This window comes from Cannabis sativa, chromosome 6 (genome assembly GCF_029168945.1).
Source record: "Cannabis sativa cultivar Pink pepper isolate KNU-18-1 chromosome 6, ASM2916894v1, whole genome shotgun sequence".
NCBI classification, from domain to species: Eukaryota; Viridiplantae; Streptophyta; class Magnoliopsida; order Rosales; family Cannabaceae; genus Cannabis; species Cannabis sativa.
This window is the reverse complement of record NC_083606.1, coordinates 5,595,521-5,608,137: the sequence shown is the minus strand read 5'-3', so window position 1 is coordinate 5,608,137 and position 12,617 is coordinate 5,595,521. Positions and strand designations below refer to the sequence as shown.

The 12,617-nt window shown below is 32.4% G+C and overlaps 1 protein-coding gene across 1 annotated transcript; it reads right to left on the bottom strand.

The window, feature by feature from the left end:
• Positions 1–703: 703 nt before the first annotated feature.
• LOC133039113 (EG45-like domain containing protein) lies at positions 704–1,623 on the bottom strand. The gene is made up of 3 exons (XM_061117928.1): positions 1,608–1,623; positions 1,213–1,287; positions 704–990 (listed from the first exon to the last, which is right to left on the bottom strand). Exons 1-3 carry the CDS (start codon positions 1,621–1,623, stop codon positions 704–706), a joined length of 378 nt encoding a protein of 125 aa, XP_060973911.1.
• Positions 1,624–12,617: the final 10,994 nt, after the last annotated feature.

Genomic DNA, 12,617 nt, shown 5'->3' with positions numbered 1-12,617 from the left:
TAAATATACAAAGTTTTAAGTTCGAAAACAGCATATATATATTCAGTGTTCATCTTTAGCGGTATAAGTATTCAATGTTTGTAAAATTGTGATTTTCCTCTAATTTCGTCAGTTCAAATTCTGTTTTTCATTTGTTAAAAGAACATTATTAGAAATAGCTGATACTACATGTTTTTGTCTACACCGAATAATTAAAAATTTAAATCTTATATGTGTCATATCTAAAATAATAAGAGAGTCTTTACCCATTATTTATAGCTCTATTTACTTTAATAATAATAATAATAATAATAATAATAATAATAATAATAATAATAATAATAATATTGTCCACTCACAAGACAAATTAATAAGTGAATAATGTACAATAAATTAAAAAGAAGCAAGAGTTTCTTTATTATTATTTATTTTAGAAAGTTTGGTGGAGAGTTACAAATAAAATATAAATGGAGATTTGCTCTAATTAATTATACAATCGATAGCACTTCATTATAACATCATGGAGAGTTATATATATTTCTTAATTAATAGCTTAAATTAAACTACAAATAATTAAATCCCTTGTAATACATAAGATCTTGATCGTATACGTACGTAAGTTTCTTCAAACCCTACGAAATTCACACATGATATAATTAAACATAAGAATATTAAACTTCAAAGTTATTATTATAAATTAATTAATTATTAGCAAAGTTATTACTTACTGAGTGAACTTGATGTTTATTTTTCCTTCATTAGGATCAGCAATCATAGCAAAAGCTTCTTGAGAGAGATCAATGGTTCCGCGACAACCAGGAGAGGGACAAAGGTCGACGATTTTGACGACGATAGAGCCTCCACCCCTGCATGGGTTCGAAACACCTTGGTTGGTGCCGCCGATGCATCTCACCTTATACATTCTTCCACATGCGCCCTTATCATCCCATATGGCTTCGCTTGCTGCTGCTATCATAACTCCTTCCTCTTCGAATCCATTGCATGCAGACGCTGTATTATATACAAAACTTTTACTTAATTGGGTGTGAACTAAAGTCCTATATATATATTCATTCGAAATAGAATAGTCAAGTGTGTAACACACTGTTTACACGAGAAATTTTTTTAAGGAATATCTTAAATACCTATAATTTACATGAGCATGAGAAAAAATTTGTATTTCGGGTGGTAAAAAACAGATAAAGATGTATCAATACATCTCTTTTAACTTACGGGTATATGGAGGTGTGTAGAAAGTTGCGGTTCCCTTGTCTGCAAAAGCGACTAAGAACTGGAATAAGAGCATGCCTACAAAAATTGTTATTACTCTGATCATTATTCCCATATTTTATTAAATATATATAATAAGAAAAATAAACCACTATAATTTAATATAATATAATATATATATATGTATGTGTGTGTTTTCCTTATATGTTTTTCTCTTACTCGAAAGTTTTGCTCCCATTTTATTATATTCTTTTCTTGGAGCTAACTATAAATCTTCTAGCTACGACAATTGGATAATTTAATAATCTTTCATCTCTGATTTTCTTATTTTAAAAAAATTAATAAAAAATTGAATTATATATGTATTTACTGTGCCAGTCGACTCGTTCATAATATACCGTGAATATTATCCATTGTTTCTGAATTAATGGTATATACAGTACTCATTATAGTATAATTAGTACAATTTATTGGTAAACCAAAGATTATATTAACATTATTAAATTAAATGCCGCAGTTAATATGTATTTTAAAGCCAATTGGCCACATATATTATGAGCAAATTAATTACGTTACAATAAATGTATTATGTATATTTATATAATATTACAATTATATGAGCATAGCGCAGATACAACGTTCCTTGATTGTGAGACTGTTTTTATATATATAATTATAAATTAACTTTTTCCACGACCCTTATACAGTATATATATATATTTCTAAATTTATATAAATATATTATATTACCTGGTAAATTAACTTTTTCTGCAGAAATGAATCAAGGCTTGGCCCAAGATAAAAAAAAATTATAAAACTTTAAACAAGGACGGCAACAGCAAAACAATCTAGCCAGTCGAAGATCAATTATTAATTTACTATAAAAAAAAACTCTTACTTTTAGTTACAGCATAATTTTTTTGTGATTAAATGTGACTTTTAGTCACAGCAAAAGCTTACTTGTGACTAAAACATAGTATTTAGAAACAAGTTGTCACTAATTTAGTTTTAGTCACAATAAGTACAATAAATTGTGTTTTTTGTGACTAATACCTTTAGCTACAGACTTTTTAGTCCGAACATATGAATGATGATTTATAATTAATCAAACTTTTTTATTTTTAATCACAAATTTTGTTGTGACTAAAAATAAGATTTTTTGTAATAATTCCAGTGACATCACCTGAGAAGAAGAGTACTCTAATCAATCCAACTATTTACAATTACTAATTGATGCAAAATTTTGCAAAAAAAAAATTGTTTGAAAGAAAAATTCAAATGTGAATTATAATTCGAATTCTAGAAAATTAATTCTCCTAATTTCATTTTTCAGAATCATAAAATGTAGATCTGTTTAAAATAGATCTAGAGTTCCCGATTAATCCAAATCAAGTAAAAACTGAAGAAAAATATATATATATATCAAGTACACTAGCTAATGTTTATTACGTTGCATTAACACTGTTTTCCAGATTTTTAATAGTAGGTTTATTCATATCAAATCACGAATAACAAAAAAAAATTGAATTTATCTAGAGTCACGTACACAAAAATATTGTTTTGATTTTTAAGTTTTTATGTAGTTGCATTTACATTTTACTAATGCCTGAAACTTGACATATAAATGATTACAAACTGATAAAGAGATAATAGTTTTTACGATATTTGCAGGTGTTTCATATCGACAATTCAACACAAATCTCTTTAAAAAAAAATTATAACATGATTAGTTTTATTAATATATATTCCTTTGGTTGTTATAAAGTTGGTTTACAGAATTCTAACAATTATTTCTTCACATAATATTATTAAGGTATAATTGATTGTTAATCAGTGACAAGAAAAATACTAACAAATTTGTAGTGGCAAAAATTTAACTTTTACCACCGTATTTACGTGTTGGGAAGAGTCATTTTTGCTAGCACTTTTCATTTTGTGCTGGCAAAAGTTCTAATATCAACGTTGATTTGCCAACCCCTTTTACCAGTACATCAAAAGTAAATTTCATTTTACCAGCGCAATACTAGACTTTTGCTAACATAAAAATGTGCTGGCAAAAGGGATATTTCTTGTAGTGCTACTACTATATATCGAAATTAGCAATACACGACTCATACAGAGAAAACTCGATTGTGGTAAGTTTTATTTGTATTACATAGGGGGCATTATTAGTTGTTTTAAGGTTTAATATTAGTTGCCTCACAGCAAATATAACTGTTGCATTACAGTTTTATGACAGTTATCCCATAGTTGACTTACAATGCTTAAATTTTTAAACTGTCAGGAAAAAAGCACAATTCTGTTTTTCATATTTATTAATAGACAATTTAATCGACGAATGAATTATGCAAATCACGAAGTTTGTGGTCAATTCATCTATTAATTGCAAATATGAAGAACTAGTACACAAGTTGAAACAAGTGCTGGAATACAACCAAGAGCACACTGAACTACAAGTGAAATACCAGGTGAAAGAAGGATACCAACCATTGAGGATAAAAGAAGATCCAAGCCTATTCTTATACATATACAACTAAAACTGAAAGAACCTGACTTCACAAGATATCCATTGTGTGTGAACGTGGTCAGTAACATAGCAACTAACAACACCTCCTTCTTTACATGAGAAACTCATAGTTGCATAACTATTGTTTTAAGGGTATATACCATATCCAAAATATTAACAAAACATAAAGCATTATCAACATTATATAATTAAAATATTAAGGGGAAGTTCTAAAACTTTTCTTATTACACAGACTATTTTCTTGAATCTTTAAAAGTTGTCCAATCGTTGATTGATAATTGTAAAAATGTGTTATACATAATACAATAATTCAAAGATTCAAATAATTTTTGTAACTATATTCCTTGGTTTACTAATTAGATAGGTTGCATAAAAGTTATTTCATCATTGAATTAAATATTATATATATTGACATAATTCAGAAACATGTAAACATGAGCATGAAAATAAAATACAAAACTATAAAATATATCCAAACCCATATTCAAGGTGAACTCCTCAACGCTAAAATGAACGCATGGACCAGCAATGTTTTCCCAAAATTCATTCGAATTGGACTACTATATCTCTCTTAAGAGAATACCATGAACAGCTTGAGGAAACAATTTGAACAGAGGAGTATTCTAAAAATTTATAAAATTGGGTTGCACGGAACAAATTCTTAACATTTCCTGAAAAAATAGAATTAAGCTTCTAAATGATATTGTTACTCCAATTAAGTGGAGGCCACTTTCGATCTATAGTGATCAGAAGCAGGGTACATGCATTTCCAAAACCCAAAAAATGGTAAACAATCGGCCAAAGAATACTAAAAATATATATATAAAAAAAAAAAAAACAGTACAAATATTCATTACAAAATAAAGTCTAAATTGAATAGAAATAAATACATCAATAAACAACTATTTATGCCAAAAAAAAACTAAAATTAACCTAAATCTAACAATATTCTAAATCATAAAACCTATCACTAAGAAAACAAAAAAATAAATAAAATATATAAAACCCTATAACCAAACTTACAAGAAAAAACACTAAATAAAACAAAGACAACATTTCAAAATTAGGGCAAAACCGAAAAGAAATTGAAACCAAACCTTAGGAATTTCATCCACATGCTTCTTCCCCATCCTAACTTCAGGAATCTAACTCTTTCCTTTGTAATTTTTTCTTCAAAGAACCATGATCGGTTTCGTTGTTGGTTCAACAAAATCTTTATTAGAGTCATCATCTAGCGCTAATATTTTGGAGATGCATTTGTAGGCAACATTACATAGTGCGATTGGTCTGTAATCATTGACACCGCTTGTGCACTTTTGATCTTTGATATTAACACAATGATTGTGTGTGTTTATGAACTGTGGAAGCTCAAAACTTCTGAAAAAAAGTGTGTGGCCATGTCAAACACATCTCTTTTAACCGTAGGCCAATGCTGCAGGTAGAAACCCGTGGATATTCCATCACGTCCAGGAGCTCTTTCTTGCCCCATAGATCGAATACACATTTCAATTTCCCTCTCCGTAGGGATAGCTTTCAGACGTTCATTATCTTGGGGCGAGATATGACATCCATCGAGGCATTTCAGTGTAAGGAGAACAGACGTTCTCTTGTCGACGAAGATGTTGTTAAATTTCATAATGCACATTTTAGCAATGTTTTTAGGATCTCTTTCCCAAGTACCATCATCCATTCGTAGCTCTTGAATGAAGTTTCTTCTTCTTCTTCTGATAACAGTTGTTGCCATGAAAAATTTAGTGCAGCTATCATCCTGTTGCAGCCATTTAACTCTTGACTTTTGCCTCCAGAAAATCTCTTCTCTGGCAAGAGCCTCATTCAATTTGTCCCTAGCTCCAGTCAGTTCCTCTACATTCACATTGTCTCTATTTTCTAATTGCTACAGCGAAAATCTAGCTTCACTCGCTCAATGTCCAATCATTTTGAAATGGACTTTATTCCACTGGGATAGCCGATCCCTTGTTTTCTTCAGTTTAAGATAGAATTTGACCATTGGATTTTGGTGGAGCTTATCCTTCCAAGCATTTTTAGTGATCCAAAAAAATTTCAGGTCTCTTCCCCACATTAATTCGTACTTGAACTACATTTTTCTATAATTAACACCACCCTTTGTGTTGAAGAGAATAGGCCGATGGTCAGAAGTAGCAGCGCTAAGGACTTGTGCTATGGCACTCGGGTACATCATCCTCCAATCTATCGAAGCCAACGCTTTGTCAAAGCGTGCTCTTTTCAGTCTGCATCCTCCCCCGCGATATTGGATTTTTGAAACCATGTGAATTGACCACCATGGGACCCCAAATCAATTAATTCAGGTCTTGTAACTATTCGGCGGAGATCAAAGGAGTATCGAGTCGCATTCCTCCAGTTAGAATAGTTGAGATTTTCGTGATCCGCAAGGGTGTCATTGAGGTCACCAATAAGCACGTATGGATTCGTAGTGTTCAACAATAAATCACCAATTCTATTCCAAAAAGCCTCTTTGCCAGAAAAACTTGGAGGGCCGTAAACCCCCAGTAAATTTCGCAGAGTACCTGGCGGGTCAGATTCAATGATCACATTTATTAAATTCTTGTCATCACTTAGGACCCTACATTTAACCCCACTTCTCCAATAGAGACCAAATCCCCCTTCCATTCCAATAGGAGGAATGTAAGTTCCTTTAATGAAATGCAGCTTCAGGCAAATTCTATGAAATTTCTCCTCGGCTAATCTTGTTTCAAACAGAATAATCACGTCGGGATTTGATTGACGGATCAGCGCCGTCAGCTGTCGAACTGCCCCAAATTTCCTAAGTCTGCAACAATTCTAAGCTAAGATCTTCATTAGGTATTTGGAGACTTTTGTGGGCAAGTCTCCATAGCCCCAAAGCAAAAATAATGCTTGGTAGTCTCCATTCGATCATTGGTAATGCCATTATTCATATGTAGGTGTTGATTTTCATTCTCCGTGATTTGGAGACTTTTGTGGGCAAGTCTCCTCAATCACACACTTACTTGGTGCATTTGTATTTTTCTCAATAACCACAAAGTGATTTTGAAGATCAATTGCTAGCTCCACTAAAGCAGTATTCCAGATGTTACCAACCTTTTTCGATTTTCTATTGCTTCCTTCCCTTTTCAGACTCAATGTTTTTGCTGCAAGTGGGGATGGGTCCTTCACCGGTCTTCCTCTTGTCCTTGATGTTGTCTCCTTAGGCTTCGTAGCAGGACTTGTATACTTTCTCAGTCTTCCTCTCTTTCGATTACTCTGTCACTTTTCATAAGATCCTGGCAAAAATCCTCCCTCAATCTCCGACATGGGAGAGTCCAAATTTCCTTCAATGTTAGAATTGACAGTTTGTTCTTTTGAAGAGAAACCATTGTGTTCCCTCTTCTTGGGTAGCATGTAGAAACCATCAGTTGATTTCCTTTTCCTCAGACCATGCTTAGCCTCATAACACCTAATCTCTCCAATGTCAAGGATGGGGTTGAACAGAGTAGGTTCACGGTGATATTAATTTATCAATTCTTCTTGCCCCTAGCAATTGATCAAAGGCTAATTCCCAACACTCTTTTGATGGCCATTCAATAAGGTGGGCCTGGGATCCAAGAAGGCATTGATGACCAGGGCCCAATTCATTTGATTTAATTCTCACACCTGTGCCTCTCGAACTAGGGCCAGATGTCTCGTGGGCCTTCACCCCCTTTGACCCATGTGGAGTGGAATTGTCTACATAAGCCATCTGTATTCCAACGGCTATATTAGTTGGCTCATCTATTTTTGTTCCATTTCTAGTGTCATCCACCTAGAGCCCGTTGTCTTTAGTCACAAAGGGAAATTTGAGATAGCAAGCTTGCTCCCAGCCTTCGCATGCATGGGCTTCGTACCACTACTGCTTGGTACATCTTCTTTCTGCTGCCTAGTTCCCATCATCTTCAAAGTAGGAAACTCTGGAATTACCTTTTCAACTATCAGATTTGCAGTGTTCTCAAATGGAGTAACTTCACCAATCCCTGGCAAATGGAGCGGTGGATACCGGTTCAACACCACCTCGCCAGTTTCCTCTCTGGTTTCCACCACTGTCTCAACTTGTCCTCTCTTTCCTGGGTATTATGTTCGAAGTTCTCTCGAATCCGCGACTTCAATCTATAAGTTTATTCTCTGATTACTTAGAAGATGCTGCACTTTCTCCTCCTTCGTTGCCTTCTGATTAATGATCCAGTCATTGAACCATTTTAGGAGAGGGGAATGAAATGGCAATTTTTCACTAGCATCTTCGGCCATCCAATTCCCGAACATTGGGAAGAAGCCTCCTTTATCAGCTTTAATCACCGATGGTGTCTTAAAGCAGAACCTTTGTTCATGTGTCATCGGTAGCTTCTCGTATATAGATATTGTAAATAGAGATCCTTTATACCCGATCGTCTTAGAAAGAAGCCTGAGAAGAGTGGTTTGGATAAATCAACAGTAGCTCTAAATCTTAGCGTACCCATTCCAAAAGAGCCTCTTTTAAAATTCTTTTCAATGAAGTGGGGAAGCTCGAGACTTTTCCTGCCAACTCCTATAGATTTGTTTTGTTACAATAAAAAGGGGGATGCTTTTCAGCCAGACCCAGATTGGGGTGTGGTCAAATTTGACCTCTTCTGGTGTAAGCCATGATGACCATGGCATAAGAACCAATAAGTATCCGCACACTAGCCATGGTCTCCAAAGAAGGACATTTTCAGCATCAAAACTAGTTTTGAAGGAAAACTGAAGCAACCCATCGTCACGTTCTTTCCAACTCCAGCCAGAAATGGAGGCCCATGCATTCTTCAAGGACTTGTATTGCCTTCTTGCCTAGTCTTGTGTGACAGTGTAGTTTTCCCAGAATAATCTTATATGGTTCGTCAGGGGAGTCGACTTCGCCTAGGTGGAGATCCCAGGTGATGTCGTTCACCCTAAACTGAATTGAATCTTCAAATAACTCATTTAATTATATTCCGTACATCACAGAATACATTCTGTAAAAGTACATTACGGGACAAAATCGTGTCCCTATATATATAGACGGTAAAATGATTTAGGGTTAGATTTGTGGTGACATTTGAGGACATGATTACATTTGGTGCCAAATCATGTAATTGTCTTATTATAACCAGGGATGGAGGGAGAAAATATATGAGGGTCAAATGAAAGTGCAAACAAAAAAAAAAAAAAATTTGAGGGGGCCATTAGATAAGTTTTAATTAAAAAATTATAAAATAATAACGATTTTTTTTTTTTTGATTTAAGCGTTTATATATTACATCAACATAACCTGGGACTCGAAGCCAAGACCTCCAACACACACGCACCCCCTATGGCCACTTGAGCTAGCCCCAAGTGGTTATAATAACGATTTTTTTTAATATATATATATCTACCATATAATAGAAGAATATATTATTAACAAGTCTTTTGTGATTTTTTTTTTTTTTTATGAATAAATCTTTAGATTATATATAATTATATTTGGACAGCACATACCTCCGTCGGTGATTATATCATCATCTCTATTATCTATCACCAAAGTCCAATCAATAATGTAATAATAATAATAATAATAATAAAGAAAGCTGAGACCAATAAATTTTGTCATCAATAACATTTTGTTTTCCCATAATTTTCTATTCTCAATTACTTGTTAAAAATGAGTATCTTTAGAACACTCCCACTACTTTTTCTACTTTATTAAAATTCTATAATCTATGCATCAATATCTTTATGCATCAATATCTTTATATTTTTATATCATATAAATAATATATTTATATTTTATATTTGGGATATTTCCATTAAAGAAAGATTCTTTATAATAATTTAATAGATTAATGCTCTATGTATCAGCACAAGCGAAGGTTTCAAAATTAATTTTTTTCAAAAATTATCGCTAAAAAAAATTAAGCAACTGTTAAAAATCATAAAAAAAAAATTAGATATTCCCAGAAGTAGTCACTAGTTAACGAAATAGGCGACAATTTTAACATAATCCGTCAGCAATACTATATCAGATAATTTTAAACCGGCAGGTATAAGACCAATAAAATATTCATTTACCTCCACCAATTCCCCTTAGACCTAATTAGCTAGGGAAATTTACATGGTATACTAATTTTTGCCATTTTTTTACAAAAATACTGCCAGGCGGTATTTTTTACTTTTTTACTGTGTTTTTTTATAAGTTTCATACTGCAGTATACTGTGTTAAGTTTTCTCTGGTGTTCTACTAGTGTTTAACTAGTGTTCTACTGTTGTTTTGAGTTTTTCTGCTTTGTGTTTTACTGGTGTTTTATAAAAATACAGTATTTTTGAAAAAATTTCCGTGTGACAGTATTTTTGTAAAAGTTAACCCAAATTTCAGTATTTTTGTAAGTTTCCCATTAGCTATAGCAGCCTACCATTTCAGCAAACCCCACGAACCATCTAGCAACGCAAACCCACGAACCAAGATCGGCCCCTCGTCGTCGTCAAACCCCCACGAACCCAGACCAACCCCCTATCGTTGTCAAACCCCCACGAACCCAAAATTAGAACTTTATATATATATTTTTAAAAAAATCTATATAACCCAGACCAGACCCCCTATCGAAGAGTTTGTTTCTTGTCACTACAACAAAAATTGGTATTTACATCGGTTATATGGCGTCACTATAATTATATAACCAATGCAATTAATTAATGGGTGAAATAATATACGTTGGCTTTGCATCAACGTACGTTTAGTGTTGTTTTTCAAAAAAATTTAACTTGTATCAGTTGTGCATATTGATGCTAATGTCATTTGTGTCAGTGCAGAATCGACGCAAAAAGCCTTATTTAAAAAAAAGTTAAAAATAGATATGGGCTTCGACCCAATTTTTTAAAAAAACTACATCTAATATAAAACCTAACATTATAATTTGTCAACCCTAATCAGCCTGCGCTCCTCTCTCTCTCTCTCTCTCTCTCTCTCTCTCTCTCTCTCTCCAAGTAATTGCATCCCGCCGCCCAGCCGTTAGCCCCCTCGGAGACAGCTCATCACCAGACCGTCGCTAGTCGCCCAACGAGATACCCTGAGAGCCACTGTTGATAAGTAATCCTTAACCATATCTTTCTCGTCAATTTCTCTTCTCTGTATGTCACCTCTCTCTCATTAAGCTCTTCACAGGCCAATTGAGACCCACCGCCACCCAACTAATTTGGTGTATATTTTTGTGTAAATTTTGTTTTTTGTTAGATCAAGATTAATTTGTGTATACTTTTGTATAAATTTAGTTTTTTTTTTTTGGTTAGATATGGATTTGTGTATATTTTTGTATAAATTAGTTTATGTTTTTTTTTGTTAGATCTAGATTTTTAGATTTTTGATAAATCTATCGGGTGCCCTAGTGAGATTTCTGGTTCAATTTTTTTTTACTATTTTTTTATTTGTTGGTGTCGGCCGTTCATAACTGAAGAAAAAAAATCAATTTGCGCCGGTCAATACTTTTGGCTTCAATTATTAATGAAGCGAAAAACTTTTTGCGTCGGTTAAAAAAAGCAAAAAAATAATAGTATTTATGTCTACTACTACAACATCAATTATATCAACTGACACAAATTTTTTATGTCACTTAAAAATCGAAGAAGAAAGCTTTTTTTGTAGTAGTGTATTTCGAGGCTACATCATATGGTGTATGACTAAAGAGTTTCATTTTAGGCTTTAAAATTGTTGATTACATATAAATGCCATTAAGCATATTCTGTGACAATTCAACTGTTATTTTCATGGCTAAGAAAAACTAAAGTAGATGTCGAAGCAAGCACAATGACATTAAGTATTTAGATGAGAGAGAACATGTTAAAGAAGATAAAGTGGTCATTTCTATACAATAGTATTGAATTGATGATTATCGATCCTATGAGAAAAGACTTGTCACCTCATAATTCAAGAATCATGTAAAGACATGGGACTAATTAGCTCCCTTATGTAATTTTGTACAAATAAAATTATTATTAATAAACTCTTATTTTAATATTTTCTCATATTTATGCACATCTTAATTTTTTATTTGAGAAAATTTTAGAAGATCCGAATAAACATAAAGTTTATGGTTTATCCGCATAAGTACATTGCCGCATAAAGTATATTGTTATGTAATAAATATATCGCGATATATACTTGTCATATATTGAGGACCTATCGTTATAATTCATGTGTTTATTATGCAACGAGGATCGTTATGTTTAAGTGATAAATTTAATATATTGACCAAGTGGAAGAATATTAAAATATTTTATGTATGTATAAAATTAATCTGATTAATTTTATACATGTATAATAGAATCAGATAATATTTTATTTGATTTACAAATTAATTATTTGCCAATTTTGAATATTCTAATTATGCTCATCTTTTTATTCACCAAATATTTCATTTTTTGATTTACTTTCTTAAATTAATTGTTAAAATATTCTGATAATTAAATGTGTCGCAGATATTGATGAAGTATCTCACCTATAAATATAGGGTTCCGGTCTCTAAACTCACTACTCATTCTGTGAAAAACAATAAATTCATCTAAGAGAGTTAGAGAGAGTATTAAAAACCCAAACATCCACACTAGCTAAGTTTTTTTTTTTTTTTGTACATCTAAAGCTCATGTGCGATTGAAGCTGAAAGGATCAATAACCGGAGGTATTTCAATTTATTTCTTTATACGTGTATATGTTTGATTTTTGGTATTATTTCGCATTTCATATCGATCATATATGCTTCATCTTGTACCTCTAATATCCTTACACAAAAATATCTCCAATTTTATCAGCAAATTCAAGATTAAGATGTGTAACTCTATCATTTACACACATTAAAAATATTTAATTTTATAGGAGTTACAAGAATTA